We start from the raw sequence: 23603 nt of genomic DNA on the forward strand, positions 1-23603 counted from the left end.
TATACATAAATCATATGACATTTGCATGAACTAGACCCCTCCCTCCCCCCATTTCAAATGACTTGCATTCATAATACGATCACTGAGATTATAAGGCAGAGGATTGTGCTGTTGTATACTCTCAGAGCAGTTCAGTTGGAACAATCATAAAATGCATCATCATCACCATACCGAACTGCAATCATAAAATGCATATGTGCTATATTATGACAGTATGATTGCCAACTACTGAACTCGAACAATGGCAAAAAGTGTAACTTGAAGCATTCTAGTCGAGAGCTGTAAATTCATACTCTGATGACTTATCTTGTAAATGACCTGCTACCATCAGAATCCCACATCAGCAGTGAAAAGCTGATTGATGCCATACGACCGAACTACAACCAGGAGCTCTTCTCTCTTTTGTCTGATCTCTGATCATCATCTTCTCGTCCCACATCTCTGTCACAGCATAGACATTAGACATAGCAACATCATCACCCGCTAGGCCTTTCTTCAATCTGCGTAGATGGTCATGGGCTATTGCAGCAAGCTCCACATTTCCACTGCTGCTGCATGCACCAAGCAGCGTCCGCCACACCACAGCATTGGTCTGTTTTGGCATTTCCATGATAAACTCATAAGCTTCTTGTAAAAGCCCCGCTCTGCATAAAAGATCCACCATGCATCCATAGTGAGAAAGCTGAACCTTTAACCCATACACATCTGTCATGCTTTTGAAATGGCGCTTCCCTTCTTCAACCAAACCCGCATGGCTGCAAGCCATCAAAACTCCGACAAAAGTGACACTGTTAGGAACAATTGAAGGCCTCCTCTTTTTTCTTAGACCATCTCCACAGTCTGCAGTCATCTCTGCATAAAGCCGGAGCGCTTCCTCAGCTTGTCCATGCAATGCATATCCAACAATCATCGAAGTCCAAGTCATAACATCTCTCCCAATCATGCCATCAAACATTCTCCTAGCACTTCCAATATCACCACATTTAGCATACATATTCAACAATGCATTCTCAAGACACAAATCCACCACCATTCCTCTTCTCCTTCGAATACAATCAAGAACCCATTCTCCCATATCCAATGCACCAACATGAGCACACGCAGACAGCGCAACCGTAAACGTCACCTGATCAGGCTCCACATTCCCCACCACCATCTCCCTAAACAACTCAAAACCCTCTTTTGCTCTCTTGTTATCCACATAAGCAGAAATCAAAGCAGTCCAACAAACAACATTCTTGGTGGGTATTTCATCAAACACCTGATGAGCATCCCCCACATTCCCCCAAGAAGAATACATATTAATGAGCGATGTTCTCAGATAAATAATGGGCTCGCCCCCAAATTTTATGACAATGCCATGGATTTGTTTCCCTTCAGTAACTAAAGCTTTTTTAGTACAGACTTTGATAATGTGTAATAAACTGTAGCTATCAATTAAAGAAGGGTCTTTTTTAAGTAAGTTGGTGAATAACAGAAGAGCTTTTGTTGGGGAATTAGAGTGGAGGTAGCTTTTAAGGGTTTGGCTGAATTTTTGCGGCTTGGAGTGAGTGTGGTAATGTGTTTTAACTTGATGTTTAGTTGAAAATAAGCTGTTTAGTCCTGTCTGGTTTTCGATTAAGAGAATTCTCTTCCAGATTTTCATCTGTTTCTCCGGAAAGAATTATGTTCTCGTAAACAAATGGCATCGAAGTATATAAATCGGAAATAGTCGAGTCCGGCGTGAGGGACAAGAAGTTGGCGGGAGGTCGACTAACAAGATTGCACCTTGGTTTAAAAAAAAACAAGACTGCACCTTCGAAAGGGAGAGCATTTTCCGCGTAAATTTTGTTTGTTCCGTTTAAACTATGTACTAAAAATGTATCGATTCAATTAATTTTCGATGAATTCAATTAATTTTTATGTTTTGATTTTCACCGAATAAGTATTATTTACGCTTTTGTAAGCTTTTTACAACACGGCATATAATCAAGATCCCCGCTTATAGTCAAAAAATGAAAATCAAAATAAAAGTAAACTGAAAACAGATAAAATAAAAAATTTAATTTTGATAGTTGAATCCATGAGACAGGTGATTAACTCTTGAATTTGATACTCCGCTTAAATCGAAGAAGAAAGTAAATTCAAAGTTTCAATGATGTAAATTAAAAAAACAAACCAAGCATAATTAAAAATATTAAAATCCTTCCCAAAAAAGAAAGATCATTGAGAAAACAAATCAAACAAAATAAATAAATAAATTGAGATTTTCTATCGGTGAAAGCAATGGAAACCCTAAATACAAGATTGAGGCAGCTACTACTTCAATAACAGAAAAATTTAGGGTTTGTCGGATAAAGTATCATCATACTAAAACTTGTGTATCAAGCCTTTATAAAAGAACACAAAGCCAGTAATTATTTTAGAAATGATAAATCTTAAATATTAAGAAGTACATTCAAAAAGAGAAAAAAATGGAGTGAGGGATTTATTTTATACTCTAATAAACACAGAATAAAAATAAAATAAAATTTTCTATTTAAAAAAATTAGAACTCTAAATTAAAATAAATCATCACCTAATCTAACTAAGAATATTTATGTCTTTGTGTGTAAACACTATCATATGCAAATGTGCTTTGCTTCATTATCCCCCTTTGTTGAACCAAAATCTTGATCTTGGTACATAATCCCCATCTAGGCAAAGTAAAGAACATATTATAACCTAAATCAAAGTAAAGAATCTTGTGAAATAAATAACAAAACAGAGCGGTAAAAAAGTGCGTGGTAAAATCCATTACTTAACACCCTCAGCTACTGCTCACATTTCATTCTCATTCCTCACAGATAACATTTCTCTCCCAACACACAATGATGTCGAGCCAAGACCGCTCAGAGATCGCTTTTTTCGACGTGGAAACTACAATTCCGGCCCGAACGGGTCAAAAACACGCTATTCTGGAATTCGGGTCGATCCTGGTTTGCCCCAGAACGCTCGTGGAGCTTGATAATTACTCCACTCTTGTTAAACCCTCGGATGTTTCGTTAATCTCGCTCAGCTCTGTGCGTTGCAACGGAATTTCTGGGAAAGATGTTGCTTCTGCCCCCACTTTTGCCCAGATTGCTGACCGGGTTTTCGACATTCTTGATGGTTTGTTATCTCTTACTTGCTTCTTTTAAGTCGTCGAGAACAGTGAGAACAATTGTTTTGTATTTTCGTAAAAAACTTTTTTTTAATATGTTTTGTTCGATAATAGTGATAATAATTTTTCTGCATTTCGTAAAACTATTTTTTTTGATGTTCTGTTCGAGAACGGTTTTTAGAGTATAATTTTGTACTATTATTAAAGAACAATAGTTCTCGGCTGTTCTTAACTGAGTTCAAGCCATTTAATGTGTGTAATGTGTTGTTTTTGTAGGGAGGATTTGGGCAGGACATAATATAAATAGGTTTGATTGTCCGCGAATAAGGGAGGCTTTTCAAGAAATTAATAGGCCTGCTCCTGAGCCTAAGGGAACTATTGATTCTTTGACTTTGCTCACTCAGAAATTTGGGAGGAGAGCTGGTGATATGAAGGTTAGTTAGTATTGCTGCCTCGGTGGTTTTGGCTGTAGGTAATGGTTTATTGTTCGAAATTTTGTTGACCTTGTGGAAGAATTAATGACCATTCGTGTCTAGATGGAAAATTATAGGTGCTTGAGTGTAGTTTTGGATGCTTTGATAGGTCTCCATTCGTAGGCAGTTCTATATGATTTGATGATCGTGATATTGATTGAATTTTCCTGTAATGCCGATTTAGTTTGAGCTTGTGTGGTCGAGTTGTCAATTTTATGGAGTTTATAACCCTCCACTTCATCTTTGCTAATCTGCAATTGTGACTTTCCCTTGTTTTTGGAGCCCACAATTCTCTCGTATGTGGTTATGGGTTTTTGATTGTCAGTTGATAGTTGGATGCCTGATTTTGTCAACACGTGTCTTTGTTGGAGATCGGTAGTGCCTCAAATGGTCCATAAGTGTCTAGAATTTAAATCTTGCAGTCAAACTGTGCAAGGTCGCCTGCAAGCAGTTTCTTTTGCTGAAAGAGATGCCTTACTCTCTGGATATAAGTCTATGTACTCAATAGTGATATATTCCTATGAGCGAGTCCAGAAATCTTTTCTCATTTTAACATTATTCAAATTTATTTGCAGATGGCTTCCCTTGCAACATATTTTGGGCTTGGAGATCAATCGCATAGGTACTTTATATCCAGAATAAGCTGTTCTTATATTTTCCATATTACACTATTACAGAGAATAGGATATAAGTATGTTTATACAAATCATACAAGCAATATGCGTATTAGTTTGAAAATTTTGACGAGTGTTTATATTATTATTTTTCAGAAGTTTAGATGATGTGCGGATGAATCTTGAAGTTCTCAAGTATTGTGCAACTGTTCTGTTCTTGGTAAGTTGATAATTATTTTTGGTAGATTGAGGAACTTCTTAATCTTTCTGAGATGCCATATGCATAGTAGTTAGCACTTAGCACATATATATCAAAAGTCTGGTAATTGACAAATTACTGCCAAGTGAACTAAATATGTCTTCATCATCTGTTTGATAAGTTCTGACTTCTAATTTTTGCCCCTTCTCAAATATAATCTTCGACGTTATATAGGCTCCCAGGCTCCAAGCTAGCGGTGGCAATTTTGGGTAATGGGTCGGGTTTGGGTTGTCTTACCCGATCCAGTTTTTTAGTCAAACCGAACCCTAACCCGAACCCAAAACGGGCTACCGGACCTGTTTAGTACCGGAACAACCCGAAAATGACCCGAATTCACCTGAAATTTAATTAAAATTGATTGTTTTAATTATTCATGTTATTATAATATATTAAAAACTATAAATAATAATTTAATAAGATTCTAAGTGGATAAAATTGTTTGAATAATATATAAATATATGACAAATTTACGTAATTTTCTAATATAAATTTATATATATTATATATAAATATGGGTCGGGTTCGGGTACACTGGGTCAACTGAACCTAACCCGAGTTTTTCGGGTAAAAAATCACCCAACCCGAACTTGACCCAAAATATAAAAACCCGACCCTAATTCGTACTTTTGACGAGTCAGATTTTAGGTCTTGTCGGATTTTGCGACCCCTACTCCAAGCCACTTTTAAAAATTGTTTTTCTTTCTTTATTCTAATTATGTGTAATTTACTTGAGGTTTGAATCGCTTTGGGGATAAATGACGTCGTGAATATTAGCTCATGGCATATACTTCTCTTTTAATTTTTAACTCTGTATTATGAAGAATTTTAAAAGTGCATCTTAAGTCTTGAATGTGAAAAGGCATCACAAAATCCAACTGACAGATATGCTGGTAATTAGTTTTATGTTAATAATATGCCTTATATGACTCCATTATGTCCTGGGTTCTTAGAGTATGTACTGCGGTTGATTTTATTGAGTATATATTACATGCTCTAAAGTCTTAGCATCTTATATGAGATCATATGAGATTGGTGAATAGTGTTTAACATCATTCACATTTGAGCGCAGATGCCTTTTATTCTCTATAAGTAATTTAGGGTTCAATAATTAAGTAAAAAAAACTGAACATGTGGTTTTTAGTCGTTAATATAATATTTACGCTTCAAGTAGTACTACTGGTTTAAAAGAAGTACATTTGTCATAGTTGGTGACTGTAAAGAGAGACTGAGAATTTGATATAATTGCAGGAGTCCAGCCTTCCAGATGTATTAACTGCAAACAGCTGGGTTTCTCCTAATGCTATTACAAGAAGTCGTGGCAATCGTAAAGCTTCTCCAGAGGTGACAGGTTCAAACAATGGTACACCATCTTCAAGTAGCCTGGTCAAAGATCACCAAGTAACCCCTCCCCAAAACAATTCATTCGTAGACAATCATCCCATCCTTTCCCTGATGACTCCTGGATTAGGAGATTGTGAATTAAATCTTGCCGAACCTGGTAGTGAACCTGCACCTGACCCATTTAACATGAGTCCCCTAAGCAATTTAGTGGAAGGAGGATGTATTCGACCAGATGACACCATTATGGAAACTAGTTCGGAGTCTCTAAATTTGTCCACAGCAAATTCATCTAATACTTTCAGGGACTGCATTGACTTTTTAAAGCCTGATGAAATTTCTGTACCTTCCATCACTGTTGTACTTGCCCCAGGTTTTAACGGGCTTCACAAACTACAGATATTGCATAAAAATTCAGTCTTTCATGTTTGCTGTAATCATATGAAAGTACGGTTTGGGATAAGTACAAAATTTGTTGATTATGCTGGCCGCCCACGGTTGAGTTTTGTGCTAGATGCATCTCCGGATCTCTGCCAAATTCTGGATGCATGTGATAATCTTGCCCAGAAGAGGTCTTTGGATTCTGGAAGCAGTTCTGACTGGAGGCCTGTCGTGGCCAGAAAGGCTGGATTCGTGAATTCACCAACTATTCGATTACAGTAAGTTCAGCATTTTTAAGCTCATTTCTTTTAACTTGCTAGAGTAGTATCATTCTGAGACTCTTGAGTATTTATTTTAATTCTATCTCTGTGTAACCGGCCTCTGATATCATGCATTCTAATCAAACGTTATTATAAAAAATGAATGTGCTGCTAGTGTAGTATCATACGTGTTCTGTTTACTTGTCACAGCATACCTACAGTATGGGATGGGAATAATGCAAGACTGTCCACAGAGATATACCAGAAAGAATCTTCATCGACACAAAGGGTTGTTTTCAGCAGATATGACATTGCTGAACTTGATGCATTATTAGCTCCAGGGACTTTCATGGATGTGTACTTCTCCTTGGATCCATATGACTATCAACAGAATGCTGGTATCCGTTTAGTGGCGAAGAAGTTGGTCGTGCATTCTTGATGGAGTCGAAGCCAGGTTTACATAGGCTAACACCTACTACTAGATATCATTCTTTCCTGGTTTCAGGCTGAATTGTTTCAACATGTAGACATAACATTGTCATTCTGTTGTAATTTCACATTTAAAATAATAGACTCCAGTTAAAGCTGTAGATATAACAGTCATTCAACCTTGAAACTTTCATTTCAATGGTTTCATATTGCAGACTAGTTCTTTTCTAAATTTGTGTAGTATGTAGATTCTTAATTGAGGCTCAAGTTGTCGACGACATCTAACATTTACTATAAGGGGACATACAATGATTGTGATTATTTTATTTATGTAAGATGGATTAGTTCCAAACTTCCAAGTATAGAATTTACAATATTATTTATTAATATATTCGCAAGTGTCACAAGGGGTGCTTTGGCCTATGTAACATTTTGTATTCTATTAAGTCAAATGAGTTATTGGTTGATTGGTTGGGATGTAAACAAGTTAAATTCTAGAGGTGATTGCATATCGTACCCCTAACTATCGTTCAAAAACGATATTGTACACATATTTATATTTTGAAAAACTCAACTATTTGATTTATGAAGTATTTGAATGCGGTTCAATGATGATCGAGACGAACTTGGACTAATTGAATATCTTGAAAAGCTGAACTCGAATTTCAAAGAGTCAATATCTTGTCAATTCGAGCTTTCTAGTCGAGTTTCAACTCAAATTTTCATCGAGCTGAATTTTGAGTTAAAATTTTTTGACAGGATCTGACATTCAAATCTGGCACTGTTTAACTAGATTCGACCATTTACGCTCCAATCCAAGTTATGATACAAATTATAAATGACAAAATATATAAACGGAAATCGGCTATTTAATATATATATACTAATTGTACATGTTAATAAAGTTACGATATAAATAATAAATGACAAAGGATGGAAACGAATACCATTTATTTAATATTTAAACTAATTATATATATTAATATTTTTTAGTGATGTTACATTTCTCAAATTTTTGGCAAATCTTTTTCCAAATTTTTGAGTACTTAACGCTTCCCATAATCTCTATGCTAATTGTACATATATGTATCATCAATGAAAATTAGAGCCGTAACTAAAAAAGCTCACTCTAAATAATTGAAGAGGGAAAAAAGAAAAAGAAAAATACTCTGCCTCCAATAAATGTTACTACTACTACAGTACTTGGCAAAACAAATTATACTCCCTCCGTTTCTTTATTCTTTTCCTATTTGGGATGTCGGTACTGTTCATAACATGAGACAAATTACTAATTTACATCTAATCTATAAAACTAAATATAATCATGAGTGATCTTGTTAGATTCCTATTCACGAGTACTTTAATACGGTGAAGTTTTTATATTTAATACTACTATGAAATGGAAAATATTAACGATCAAAAATGTGTGTTGGTAAACGTGAAAAATACAAACAAGAAAAATATGGAGGGAGTATATAACTGCGAATTGTGGCGTGGCATGTGGAATGGTTGGGAGAAAAAGATATTTTCTGTATGTACAGGTCATGTCATGAGATGATAGATATTTGAAGAAGGGGGAGCATGAGATATTTGTTTAGACGTTGATTGATGGACAAATGGTTGGAAGAAGAAAGTTTGCTTTTTCATTGCTAGAGCAAAACAATAATTGTTACTCTATAATTATATTGTTATTGTGCTGCTGATGCCTAGATTTTGGTCGGTCTTTTTATATCAAGTTAGTGAAAGTAATTTGATTACTTTGTTTTAAAATAATTACGAAATATGTTGTTTCTAGCCTAAAATTTGGCCTCTCATTAAAGGTTTAGGTCTGGCGTGAATGATATTCTACGACTAATAATTCATTTATTTCCAAACAATAAATTAGTAACTTAACATTGAATTTTACATGCATGTTCAACATATTGCCCCAAAATGTTACGAGTGGGTAATTGCAAAACCAAAAAGTCAATGGATAAGGAGTGCCTTCATATTCGAACCCGGATTGACTGATCAAGTATGTCATTAAATAAAGAATACGAAGAATCACTTCAGTTGCAGTCGTTCGTGAAACAGACCATTAATCAAGTCTGTTTAATATTTATTTTCAATTTAAACAAAAATAATAATTATATAATATTAAATAAATAGTTAATAAACTTTATAAAATCTAAATATATTATCATAAATACTAGAAGTCATAACCTTTTACCTGGTTATGGTAGTATTCAAAAATAATGTGTCAAACTCTATAAATAATATTTTTACTCCTTGAACTAAAATTTGAGGTACTTGATTGATATTTATTATGACTTTAATGATTGAAATGAACCCCGTTAAGATCAGTGAGTGAAGTGATATATGACCTCCACTTTAGTGACCATTTTGATATTTAACCCCAAAGACTACACACCTGGAGCTACATATTTTGAGGTAACGGGGAGTTACGCTCCAAGATAAGCCATGTAGATTTACATTTAAAGTGAGGAGGTAACGGGAGTTACACTCCAAGATTAATATTTGTACAGGATTCTCAGCCTGCTGTAAGGAGTACATTTCTTCTTATATCGGGACCTAACACATCTGTCCTGGTGCAATGAAAAAACTTGAAAAGTAAGTGAGATTTTTATAAATGATTACATTGTTAGGTTTCATTACGTTTCACTTATTCAGCTTTATTTTATTGTACTATTAGGGCTGTTCATTTTGTTGGTAATAGTGTTGTGGCATGGTTTGAGGTAACATCATATCTTGTCACCACAACAGATCGTGAGCATGAGCTAGTGGTTGATCTAGTTAGAAGACTTGTTCTTGCAGAAAATGGGATCTTACTGGGATTTTTTACTATCATGTTTGTGTATGCATAGCTGTTAAGAATGATCCATGGGAGATGCATGTTCACATCTGCTATAGCAAGGACAATTATCTCAAGATACTAATCTCATTGTACAATTATCTAAATGTATTATGTGGTTATCTCAAGGTACTAATTAGCTATCATTTTGTGAAATAGCTATATAATTGCACTTTGAAACTCATTGTTCCTTTGACTCCAAATGTGAAAATTTCAATTGGTAGACCAAAAAAAAAAAGAGGAGCAAGAATAACGACATTTCTCAAGATCCTATAAAATTGAGTAAAATTGGTGCAATTATAAATTGTACTTACTGTAAAACACACGACTACAATGCCATAACTTGTGAAACAAAGTTGTGTTTTGATATTTTTTATTTACATGTTTCCTCATATTTTGATAAATTTTAGACTTAATTAAGGCCACTTATCTGTAAGGAGTACATTTCTCCGCCTGCTGTAAGAAGTACATTTCTTCTTATATCGGGACCTAACACATCTGTCCTGCTGCAATGAAAAAACTTGAAAAGTAAGTGAGATTTCTATAAATAATTACATTGTTAGGTTTCATTATGTTTCACTTATTCAACTTTATTTTATTGTATTATTAGGGTTGTTCATTTTGTTGGTAATAGTGTTGTGGCATGGTTTGAGGTAAAATCATATCTTGTCACCACAACAGATCGTGAACATGAGCTAGTGGTTGATCTAGTAAAGAAGACTTGTTCTTGCAGAAAATGGGATCTTACTCGGATTTCTTGCTATCATGTTTGTGCATGCATAGCTGTTAAGAATGATCCATGGGAGATGCATGTTCACATCTGCTATAGCAAGGACAATTATCTCAAGATACTAATCTCATTTTACAATTATCTAAATGTATTACGTGGTTATCTCAAGGTACTAATTGGCTATCATTTTGTGAAACAGCTATATAATTGCACTTTGAAACTCATTGTTCCTTTGACTCCAAATGTGAAATTTCAATTGGTGGACCAAAAAAAAAAAAGAGGAGCAAGAATAATGACATTTCTCAAGTTCCTATAAAATTGAGTAAAATTGGTACAATTATAAATTATACTTACTGTAAAACACAAGACTACAATGCCATAACTTGTGTTTTGAAATTTTTTATTTATATGTTTCCTCATATTTTGATAAATTTTATACTTAATTAAGGCCACTTATCTGTAATTAAGTCCAAATTTTAATTACTTGCTCTATTACAATGTAGAAAATTGACTTGCTGAAGAAGAGTGTAGAGGATGACATTATCCCTGTTAATTCCAGAGCTACAATTGTTCGTAAAATTTGCAAGTAGGATGGACATAACTTTAGGACTTTCTTTGTGAAGGTTTAATCAAATCAGCTTCTCATGTCATTAATTATCTTAGTAGTTGTGTAAAGGATTTGAACCTTACTTAATCACAAGCTTGGTCTTGCAGAAATAATAAGGCGCAAATGCTTCAAACAATGTGTCCCAAGATCATCAAGATGTAACGAATATGTTTAGCCAACAACATGATGAAGTACTAGGCACTCAAGGGAGCTCTTCCTCAAAGGCAAAGAAACTGATTAAGGAGATTAAAAGAAGAGACGCATTACTTATTTAAACTTACAATGGAAGATAACTTATTTAACCTAGTTATTATAATATTTTTGGTATGGAATCTAAACCAAACCATTCTGCAGTGTTGTTGATGGTTTATTAGCATCAAGGCTTAGTTTGAATTTAATCACTTTTTGTAAGAAAGTTGGGATCGATTTGAAACAAGCTTTTGGTTGTTGACACATTAAGTAGCTTTGGGTTGTTAACTAATGGTTGTTAAACTTTCTTTTGTAAGGATTTTGATGTTTTAATTCAAGGTTTTATGCCAATCTTGTATTTGTCATATTAGTTGTAGATAGCTGTAATAATTTCGGCAACTAGCTTCTTGGATGTTAAATATGAATCAACATTATAGATAAACACAGGAACAAATACATTGTTCTCACTTAATTTGAAAAACAACTTAGAGTACAAGAAATAACAATACCACTTCAGAGTACAAAAATCAAGCTAAGCTTACATTAAACAACAATACAACATACAAGCATGCCTCAAAGACCATCTTCACTTTTGCCAGAGCTGAGCAAACAGTGTATAATATACAATACCATAAACACACAACACATCTTCCATTTTGATTTTCTTCCTTCGTTTTCCTCATCTCTTCTTCGTACTGATTTTTCTCTACAATCAGCTCAGTAAAGTGCTCATCATCTTTCAACATCAAATGCATGATTAATCCATTGATGGTGGATTTAGCCTTGTTAGTCATCTCTCCCTCACTCCACCAGAAAAACTGCACGCACCATTAACAAATCAAGAACTTGTGTCCTGGATTATACTCTGCCCAAGACATCTTCATCACAGTCCAGTTTTATCACAATTAATTGGTGTAAAATATTTTTAAAGTTCTTGATGTTATAGCCCAGAGAAAGTAATTATATATACACACACACACAATATAACTGTTTGACACTGTTTTACTTTGTACGAGATGAAACTACCCTATGACCGTCTACGAGAATTGACGGAATTCAATCGGGCGGCTAAAAAAAATTGTTTGGCAAACTAATCATTTAATTTTAAAATTTGGCCATTTTTGTGTTTAACAAAAATAGTCAGGGGCACTATTCTGTAATTAAGTCTAATAATTATTAATATAATATTAAAATATTATAAATCATCAGTCAACTTGTCCCTTTCATTTTTATAAAACATTTCAAAAAAAATAAATAAATACGTCAAAAAAAAAATTATAATAGTATAAAATCACTATTTTAAACTATTTTTAATAGTGTGTTTCAGTTATAATAGTATAATAATAGTCAATTATATATCAATGCATTTAATTATTCAATTTATATTATCAAGAGAATTTATGTTGAAATAAAGTTTAAATACTAAACTTTCTTATAAAAAAAGGCCCGACCCATTTTATATACATGAGGAGAAGAACAAATGGTATAGTGGTAAATAATAAATGAATCCATTAGGATTGTTATTTTAGTAATAATACAGATTTGCAGAAAATAAAGTTATTAAAATGTTCATGGAAAAAGGATATAAATGGGAAAAAGGGTTGGAATCTTAAAACAAGCTAAAATATAGATTATAGAGTAGAATGGCTCAATAATTGAAATGGAGGAAACGAATGTAGAAGGAAGCCAAGGGTCTCAAGTTGGGACTAGACCCACGTGGTTGGGTTAAAGACAAATAAAAATCATAAAGTAAATAGAGGGCCTGTACTTTTACACTTTTGTGTTATTAGATTTTTATTTTGTGGTGACGTGGCCTCCTCTCTATCTCTAACCAAACTATCCATCCCTTCTACTATCTTGCGCCGTTACCCCCTTCTCTCTAAAATGGTCACACATAAATTCCATATGGTCACGTAGCCCGGCCATTTCCAAAACAGATATTGATACGGATATTTTCAAACCTTTTTCTTTATGCTTTCGAATAGTATCCATCCACCGAGGCTTAAGATTTTGTATTTGGTCCTTCAACTATAGATTGATAACAGATAGATCGATTATTTACGTGTATATATGAATATAAAATTTGACATCAATTTTCGAACGAACTTGATGTCAGAGTGAAAATATTAAATCAAATAATGATGAATTAAAAAACTGGTTGATCCTCTCTGTTGACCCAGGTCCTGAGTTCGATTATGACTCATCTCAAGAATATTATAGAATAAAAATTCAAATTGTAAGGTTATAAGTCATATTAGTAAAAAGAAAAACTCGTTGATAAACTTGTCTAAATGATGCATGACCTTTCCAACTATCTCTAACACTTGCTTTCACTTTTTGCATGTATTTTGAGGTGCAAACAAACCTATTCTCATATATTATTTTTCAGATTTTTTTTCTGAATAAAAATATATATACTATTAAACTTTTATTCATAAAAAGAAAGTTTGAAAAATAATATGTAAAAATATGTATTTTATATATCTCAAATTACGTGCAAAAAATCAAAATGATTTATACAAACGAACAGAGGGAGTATATTGATAATATTCTTGTAATTATATAATTATAACAAGTATTGAAAAACTGTATACGAGTCGATCTTAAATTTCTCCATCATGTATATATATAACATATATAAGTGATATGACCTATTATAAAATAAAATTTATCAAGAATATCACTAATATAATTAGAAAACATCCGATTTGTTTGCTTTACAGTCATGAATCCAGGATGGGCATTGGGTCACTTCGGGTCGGGGATCGCTATAACCGGTCCGATCTCCGAATCCAAATCCAATCCTCATCATCGGCCCGATCCCCATCCCCAGCCCGATCGGGATTCGAGGATACTCGCGATGGTTCGGGGATTTTTAATTTAAACCAAATTTTTTAATTAAATACTAACATTCATAATTAGGATTAGTTTTTAATATGTCTTATTAATACCTCATTATTTTAATTTAAACAGATCTTCAATGATTTAATTATGACCTTTTTAATTTTTAAGACTTATATTAATAGAATTATATATTTAAAATTTATTTCAATAAATTTAATTATATTAAATTTATATATAATATATAAACAGGTGATGTGAAAATCTATGACTGAAGTTGCACCTAAAAAGGTATATAAACATATTAATAAATATATATAACATAATATAATAATCGGGTCGGGGATCGGGCCGAGAAAATGTGAAAAAACGTACCCGACCCGATCCCCGATATTTTTTTAAAGTCGTCCCCGTTCCACGACCCGTACTGGAAAAATCCTCGAATCCCTGCACCATTCGGTGCGGGGATGGGGTCGGGATTAATGCCCATCCCTGCATGAATCATGAAATCTTGTAAAAAAGTTATCCGATCTAGGGCTGTAATGAGTTGATACGCTCGATAACAGCTCGGTGTTCGGTTCGAAAAAAGCTCGATTCGAACTCGGTTCGATTCTTAAAAGAGTCGATCTTGAGCACAATTTTAAGGTTCGTTTTATTAACGAGCTGAACTTGAGCACAGTAGAGTTCGACTCGATAGTTCGTGAACAAGTTCGAATTATGAGTTTGTGAACTTGGCTCGTGAGCGGAGTTCGTGAACTCGGCTCGTGAGCATGGTTCTTTAACTCGGCCCATGAATATGGTTTGTGAACTTTAATTTATTTATTATGAATTTATGATTCCTTATAGCATAAATTAAAATTATTGTTAGAATTTTAATTTATTTTGTTTAATTAAATTAAATAACAAAAAAGCTCGTAAATAAATTTATGAGCATAAACTAGTTCGTTAGCAAAGTTTATTAAACAAGCTCGTGAACAAAATTAATAAGCGGTTGGTGAGCAAAAATTCGTGATACATGTTCGTGAGCGTAAATTAATGAGCGGTTCGTAATCAAAAGCTCGTGAGACATGTTCGTGAGCGGTACGCGAGCCGTTCGTGAACAGAGTTAATCCTTAATGAGTCGATCCTCAAACAAAATTTTTGGCTCGATCCAAGCTCGAGTTCGCTAAATTTTTAACAAACGATACACGAGCACTCTAGAGTTCGGCTCGGCTCGACTCATTTACCCCTAATCCTGTCAAAATAAAGGGTTAAATATCAAAGTGATCACTGAAGTGGAGGTCATATATCACTTTGCTCACTAATCTTAACGGGGTCTCATTTCAATCATTAAAGTCACAATAAATATCAATCGAGTACCTCCAAATTATAGTTCAAATTATTTATAGAGTTTGACACATTATTTTTGAATATTAACACAATGAGTTTTGATCTTTTACACATAATGTGTATTGTAATACAAATATATATATTTACATATCATTTTTCAATTTTTTCTTTAAATAAAATTTAAAATCTACTACTATCTCTGTCCCTCTCATTTCTTTACACTTTTTTTGCATTACTCGACACACATTTTATGGTGCATATTAAACATACTTCCATAACTTTTTAAATTTTTTTTATGTATAAAAATTTAGATATTAAAATTTTCTTTTTATTCAAAATAAAAAAGTTCACTATATGCGTGCTGAGCCTCCTGTCCCCCAATGTAAATAATTGCAGGGGAAGGAGGGTGTGTAATTTTATTAAAAAAATTAAAAAATAATAATAATCTATTAAATATATATTTTTTATATTTCAAATTACCTGTAAAAATTTAAATTATCATTATTTTGAAGCAGAACTATTATGAAAACTTTTTCCCGTAGAATCCATCTTTTTACAATCGGATAAAAGTGTAAAAACCCATTAAAGCCTGGTCCATTTTTGTGGGACAAATGTAAATACCAATATTTTCTCTTATAGAATCCAACCATATCCAAAGATATTCAGGTAATCGGGTAAAAGTGTACAACCCCTTTGAGTCTGGTCCATTTTCATCTTCTCCAGGCGCATGTTAGTCACCAGCACTATGACAAACCAAAAAAGAAAAAGAAGTAATATTTTAGTAGCAGCCGAGCAATAAGCCAATACAAAAATCCCATCTTGTTGTTTTTATTTTTTGCAAAGTGCCAACACTCAGCACCCTCTCAAAAAGCTGGGCCGATTTGCTCCATGCTATCCTGCGCTTCTCCAGCTGCAAAATGAGAAATATCTGCCTTACAATTCGGTCCAGCTGCTAATCTTTGCTGCTCTTTGTTCTCATGACTTCTGCTGACTCTTGTTTTTCAGGTGCTAATTATCTTTACTTACATTTCTTGAGAATTCACCCTCAAGTTTCAATCTTTTCATAACCCCACCTCACAAATATTTAAAAGTTTCAATCTTTTTATGACCCCAGCTCAGAATTTTGTACATATGTATTCAAATTTCAATCTTTTTGAAACCCCAGTTCCTATATATGTTTCTTGAGCAAGATTTGTGCTGGTTGATCTGTTCTTGGTTTAAGTTTTGTTGTTTGGATTTGGTCTTTGTAAAGGGTGTGAAAAGATTGTTGTAGACTTGTAGCTATGGAAGTTTTCTAGTATTGACTATTTAGAATTAGGATATAGAGGGGTTGATTCGAGGTTGAAATTCTGGTGTTCTGAGGATTGGTGTGGTTGGTTGTTGAGCTGAGTTTGAATTAAGGTGGTGATGGAGAGGGGTGAGATGGTTTTGGGTAAAGGCGGCGGGAATAATGGAAAGGGAGGTGATGGTTTTATTGATAGGAGCAAAGTCAGGATCTTGCTATGTGATTCTGATTCGAAGAGATTGGATGAGGCTTTTACTCTTCTCTGCAAATGTTCATATCAAGGTATCCATATCTGCACTTTTTATGTGTGTGTGTTTGTGATAGAATTCCATAATATTTTAGCTTTAGATCGAGTTAGAAATTTGAATGATCACCAATATGAAGGGAAGAGAGTTATCCCTACTTAATCAGTAGTAGTATTTAACGTAAATAGAGAATTATGCTTCTCAATGAAAATTTTACAAGGAAAAAGCAGCACTTTTTTTAATAGCAGTGATGAGAATTGAAATTTGAACTATAAAGAAAAAAGTGATATGTGAATGTTTTCCACAACTGTAAATGATGTTTCTCTTCTTCAAGTGGAGATTATATGTCTTCGTAAGGTTCTCTTACACTTTCTATTCATGTGCTGTCAACCTTTTTGAAAGAAATTATTCTTCTTGTGGGGAAATGAAAATGCGGTTGCTTTATTTTCTCAGATTATACTTCCTCAGATTATACTTCTTAACTAGTACAACATTGGGTGCAAACCTCTTCCTGGTGCATATAGTTGACCATATCTTAAAGAATGTTGTCGGAAAATTTCCATTGCTATATTTATAATATTATTTAATTTTTTCCTTTGCAGTCACTTCTGTGAGATCTCCACGACAAGTTATTGGAGCTCTGAATGCCGAGGGGCCGGATATAGATATTATTCTTTCAGAAGTTGACCTTCCCATGGCTAAAGGCCTTAAATTGCTAAAATACATAACAAGGGATAACACTTTACGACGCATTCCAGTAATCAGTAAGCGTGTTTTTTTCCCGTAGTTTCTTGAGTTTTTCCTCGGAGCACTTGATCTTGATAAACTATTTGAACTTAGAGAGTAATGCTTATTATTGTACTGTTTATTTTTGTATCAAGTGATGTCTGCGCAGGATGAAGTGTCTGTTGTTGTGAAGTGCTTGAGACTTGGAGCAGCTGACTATCTTGTGAAGCCTTTGCGCACTAATGAACTTTTGAACCTGTGGACTCACATGTGGAGAAGGAGGCGAATGGTAAACAGAGCTGATCTTGTTACATATTTTATAATATAGCAACCTGCCTTGCCTTAAAGATGCTGCTATATGCTTGTAGCAATCTTCCTCCTCGATATTATTTTTTGAATTGTGAAAGCAGGGATGCAAGTATCTATCCCATTAGCTACAACCGTTCTCTACTAGTCAGGGGCTAGGCCCATTGTCATGCTTAATTAATATTATGCTGCAGAACCTAACATAGAGTCCAAACTACTTGGAGTTTGACTTTCTGATCCCACCTGCTCATAAGATATTTGCCTTGTAAGGTGTCATTTTCATTATTACGTTATTGGGATAATCTCGTAGTTACTGTTATTCTTTTTCTTGTAAACAGCTTGGACTGCCAGAGAAGAACATAGTAAACTATGACTTTGATCCTGTGGCATCAGATCCCAGCGATGCTAATACAAATAGCACAACGTTGTTTTCAGATGATACTGATGATAGGTCACGGAAGAATGCAAATCCGGAAACATGTTTATCAACATATCAGGAAGACAATGTGAGTATGATTCACGAAAAAGTATTGACTTGTCTATATGCATTAAGTTGCATTATAATCAGCAATAACTAAAGAAGGAGGCTCTCTATGTTGTGAGATTACTCGAACTGCTGTAAACCTCCCACAAAATTTGTCCAGCTATTACAAATTTTGTTGTTGTCGAAGTCGTTTAGAATGGGGAATCGACTAACAAAACACATAGCCTGCTTATCTTAAAAAATCCTACAGATAAATCAGTAGGCAGTGGTAGATAATGAATCTGTGTACATTGTTTTTAAGGTTTTTGCTTCTTGTAAATGTCTGCTCAGTGTATTTTCTTTTAATAAATTTCTATTATATGTATCTTAACTATGTAAAGTTAGTGGGATTGCAATTACTGCATTTTGAATTCCGTGATCTGTGATACTGTTAAATTTCTAGCCCAAACTGGCTACAAATAACAGTGTTCTAAAATCAAAATTGCTAGTTATTTTATTATCTTGCGTAATTATAAAGATAAAATATGTAGGAGAAAAGATTAAGTATGTCTTTCTCTTGTTCAATTACCGAGGCTCAAATTTGCTTATACTAACATTTTTTTTCCTGGGTTTTAAATAACTTAGAATACAATAGCCACTATTGCGGCATTGGAGGCAATACCACCAACAGATATATCGGCAGCATATTTCCCTGATCCACCAGTTACAAGCAATCAGCAAAGAGGTGAGCGGCTTCCTGTGCTACATATATTACCTGCTCATCTTTATCTGCTCAATCTTATATACTTCTATGAGCCATGGTAAATCAAGTTGCACTGAATTTACATCACTACTAGTAAAATAATATCTTCTTTAGAGAAAAATTGACCTATCTAATCCGTAGGGTCATTTAAACTCTGGAGTTTTCTCTACTAGGCTAAATGACTTTGTGGCCTTGCAATTAGGAGATATGGAGCTAAAACTGAAAAATGTTTGTAGAAGAGAAATATGCATGCATCTTTTTCGAGGGAGAAATTGGCTTTGCTTTGCCAGTCATATATTATGTTTCTCGAACTCGGCTACGAGTGTCCAACATGGATACTTGTCCAAGTATCGGACTCAGGAACATTTTAAACATTATACATGTTTTTGGCGTAAAATAAGTGTCCAAGTCCGAGTGTCCATGTCTGAGTCGAGTGTTCGACGCAGGTAGTCGAAGGTAAAACGAAGAATCCGAGTAACATAACTCATTTATAAAGATTTTGTGAGGTTGCGATTGAGGAGCTTCCTTCTTAATTTCAGATGGATATTTCTACTGTTGATTACCTTTGAAAACCAGTAAACCTAGTACTTGACTGAGAAAACATGCTGAAACTGTGGCAGTCAGTGTTATTAAACGCGATATGCGCACCAAAGCGCAAAGGCCTTACGGGGCATAGCGCAATGCGCAAAGCGCCGATTCATCGAAAACATGTAAAATATACATATTTAGACAATATATATTGTAAAACATTATATACTTATAGATAATAAAACATTAATAAGCAAAAGTCAGTCATCAAAAATGATAATGCAACCAGAATACCTAGAAATTCAAAGCCTAGAATAGTTTAAAGGCAGAGTGGCAAAGAAATGCGAAGTTATCCGCTAAATCACTAATCATCTTCTTCGTCTTCATCAATATTCACAAAATCATCTTCTTCACTATTTTGATTTGGATCTTCAACATATTCAATTTCTTGTTCGTCATTCTCAATGATATACATCCCTATGTATATGCATGTATATATATGTATCCTATGTATATATATGTATATAGCTTATGTATCTGCTACATATCTATATGTACATACATACATATATATATATATCATATATGTATGTATATACAAGTATAAGAAGATGAGGTATATGTATGTTTATCGTATGTAATTAAGAGAGAGAGTTCAGAGCAAGAAAAAAAGTATAACTAAAAGAGAGATAATTATAAGAGAGAGTCCAGAGGAAAAAATAAGTAGATTTGCCCAGTTATGTTTGTTTCTCGGCTGCTAGGTAGTGTTTTTAGGGGTTTTTTTATGACCCGTGTCTATTTAAAGAGCTTAGTCAATGGCCCAGTCAAGTCAGTCAACCTCCTAGTGAATTGTTAGAAAAGCGCGCTTTTTTTGCGCTTTTCGCATCTCGCTTAATCCCAAGAAGCGCAGAAATGCGCTCGCATCATTGAACTCGCATCGCATATACAAAGCGATGCGCATCAGCTGCGCTTTGATGCGCTTCTCGCTTATGCGCGCGCATACGCTTTTAACAACACTGGTGGCAGTTTTTGCTAATGTTGTAAAATAACGGCGTGGTAGGAAGCACCGACTCGGGTACGGCGACACGGGACACAGGACACGGGATACGGGGATTCGCCAATTAGCAAAGAGTCCTGGATACGGGACACGGCAAAAAATAAATAGTAATATAAAATATATAATTTATATATGTTAGAATATTAAACAACTTCACACTTGAACTCATTGTCCCACTCATATATTTATATAATCAAGTGATCTTTAGCAAATAGATATATAGAATGTATGTATATATAGGCTTTTGCGTATATATATGAGATTGAAAGATGAAAAACAGAGAGAGATAGCTAAACATTTATATACATATAGAATTTGTATACATATAAAAGACGACTGGTATTAGGCTATAAACATTACTGGGCCTTTTTTAAAGTTGGGCAGAAGTTTTGGTTGCATGTCGGCTGCATTTGCGTTCCGACACGCCTCATGGCGTATCCGATACGTACTCAGCCGTGTCGGTGCCGTGTCCCCGTATCAGCCGTGTCCGACACGCATACGGCAGCCTTTTTGCCGTGTCCGTGCTTCCTAGGGCGTGGCACTTTGTCTATAAATAAAGAGATCACGTGCTTGTTTACATTTCCTGATCATTTCATACTTTCCCAAGTCAACAATGAATCTCTCATGTGATAGAACTATTATTACTAGATACTGGGCATGTTTGGCTGAATTTATATTGCAAATATAAGGACTTATTGGAGAAAAGAATTATATTTACATACTACTTTTGGCATTACGTATTGAAGGAGAGTTTAACATTCCTTATTTGTAGAATTTACATTTACATACTACTTTTGGCATTACGTATTGAAGGAGAGTTTAACAGTCCTTATTTGTAGAATTAAGTACTTGTTTTCAGAAAAAAATATACACATTTACATACTTTTCCAGAAATAAATGAGTATTTCTGGAAAATAAGATAAGCCAAATGGGCATCTTTAATTACTCAAATAAGTGCCATGAAATAATCTAGGAATTTATTATCAGCTATGATATTTAGAATCCTGTCTTTAATCTTCAGATTAAAATCGTAATAGTTGTATTTTTCTTTTTTGTCATAGTAATAGTTGTATTTTCAACGTGCTTTTTCTCCCCCATAATTGTTTTAGGTCCAAAGAAGAGTGAACTAAGGATAGGTGAATCATCGGCTTTCTTTGCATATGTCAAGTCAGGGTTGCTTAAGAGCAGTTCCCAAGTTGTTATACCTGCTGATGAAAATCCTATTGAGCAGCTGAGGATAGAGAAGAAGTTCAGTACATGGAGTGGACAAATGTTTAATGATACACAAGGGAATGTAGACAAAGAGACGCACAATAATCATATACAGATAGATGAACTTCAACGAGGTAAAAGCATTCCTGTTTCTTTCACCGCGGACACGCCTTCTCCTCCGCATCAGGCGGATACATCTCAACAGAGGAACTCAAAGCCGGAAGGGTTCTCTCAGGCGCAAATGCTTCCCCCTCATGGTGCACACCATGATATGTCACGGTTTGGACATTATCCTTATTTTGTTCCAGGTCATATGAATCAAGTTATGATGTCAACTCCGTCAATGTACCAAAAGGACCTGCAGGATCCACCAAATAGTGCTCCTTCAACTTTGTTGCATCAAAACAATCATGTACCATATTGTCCTCCTCATATGCCTGGAGTGGCCCCATTCCCATATTACCCTGTTAATGTCTGCTTACAACCCGGCCAAATGCTTACACCACACCCTTGGATGAATTATGGAGGGTCTTCCACTGATGGGAAGCCTAGTAAAGTTGATCGAAGGGAGGCTGCTTTGCTCAAGTTCAGGCAAAAGAGGAAACAACGCTGTTTTGATAAGAAGATCAGGTATGTCAACCGGAAAAAGCTTGCTGAAAAGAGGCCCCGTGTGAGGGGACAATTTGTGAGGAAGGTAAATGGATTAAACGTGGATCTGAATGGACAACCTACTTCTGCTGATTTTGATGATGACGAAGAGGATGAAGATGAATATGAAGAGTAAGCAACTTCTTGAGCTTCTGTGCAGGATGATGTCCCGTTGTTTGTATGGCAAACTACAGTATCATTCCTTTGCGGGCTTTGCATGATATCTCCTTAGGCTAATAGTAGTACTTTGTTTATCTGGTTCCCTCTGCCTTAATATTAGATACTGCTGATCATGAACAAAAAAACGCTGAATCTTCTTTGGAATTATGATTGCAACGGACAAAAATCACATTGTGAATGCAATATACTGCTTCCATCATCTTGACCAACTGTCTGCTAACACAATTTGCTGCCAGACCTCTCCTTATGTTGCAGAAGAATGGCTTATAGTCGGGCTGAATGAACTGCAACCGTTAATGCTGTCTCGTTGATATCTTCCTTTACAGCACACAGATAACCATCTGCTTAGCATCACAGTATTTATCCGTGGACAACTTCATAGTTCATAGTACAATACGTGAAGTTTTGGACGGGAGTGTTCCTGAGCAATTTTGAAATTGACTGGAGCCTTGTGTTTAAATACTTAGAAGGTAGCAAAGTTTCTTGTTCAATCAACTTGTAATATGCTCCTATGTTTATCCGGCAGAGTATATATTAAAAGGAGTAGAACCATACTATATCGCTGATAACATGATCCAGACAATTTTTCTTGTAAGATTTCACTGTAAAAAATAAAACATAAGTCCTTTTAGTGAGATGTATTTTATTTAGTTCTACTTGTGGTAAGAAAATAGCCCAGTGGCAAAGGCCATGGGAACCATGTTGATGATTGTGTTGGTCTGTTGAGTATGTTGGATGTCTAATACTAGCAAGATACTCAAGATGTTT

General features: G+C 34.6%; 3 protein-coding genes across 3 annotated transcripts; 2 read left to right on the forward strand and 1 right to left on the reverse strand.

Moving 5' to 3' along the window:
• Nucleotides 1-202: 202 nt before the first annotated feature.
• On the reverse strand, nucleotides 203-1794 carry LOC108223299 (putative pentatricopeptide repeat-containing protein At1g74400). The gene has a single exon (XM_017397475.2). The coding sequence runs from the start codon at nucleotides 1643-1645 to the stop codon at nucleotides 341-343; it is 1305 nt and encodes a 434-aa protein (XP_017252964.1). The 5' UTR covers nucleotides 1646-1794; the 3' UTR covers nucleotides 203-340.
• Nucleotides 1795-2786: 992 nt separating this feature from the next.
• On the forward strand, nucleotides 2787-7074 carry LOC108220282 (protein NEN1). The gene is made up of 6 exons (XM_017394011.2): nucleotides 2787-3129; nucleotides 3398-3555; nucleotides 4170-4216; nucleotides 4365-4428; nucleotides 5716-6464; nucleotides 6657-7074. The coding sequence occupies exons 1-6, from the start codon at nucleotides 2850-2852 to the stop codon at nucleotides 6883-6885; spliced, it is 1527 nt and encodes a 508-aa protein (XP_017249500.1). The 5' UTR covers nucleotides 2787-2849; the 3' UTR covers nucleotides 6886-7074.
• A 9128-nt stretch (nucleotides 7075-16202) lies between these two features.
• LOC108222970 (two-component response regulator-like APRR1) lies at nucleotides 16203-23491 on the forward strand. Its single transcript, XM_017396974.2, has 6 exons — nucleotides 16203-16989; nucleotides 17555-17716; nucleotides 17834-17967; nucleotides 18323-18490; nucleotides 19093-19192; nucleotides 21905-23491. The coding sequence occupies exons 1-6, from the start codon at nucleotides 16830-16832 to the stop codon at nucleotides 22789-22791; spliced, it is 1611 nt and encodes a 536-aa protein (XP_017252463.1). The 5' UTR covers nucleotides 16203-16829; the 3' UTR covers nucleotides 22792-23491.
• The last annotated feature ends 112 nt before the right edge of the window (nucleotides 23492-23603 follow it).

Source organism: Daucus carota, chromosome 5 (genome assembly GCF_001625215.2).
Source record: "Daucus carota subsp. sativus chromosome 5, DH1 v3.0, whole genome shotgun sequence".
NCBI classification, from domain to species: domain Eukaryota; kingdom Viridiplantae; phylum Streptophyta; class Magnoliopsida; order Apiales; family Apiaceae; genus Daucus; species Daucus carota.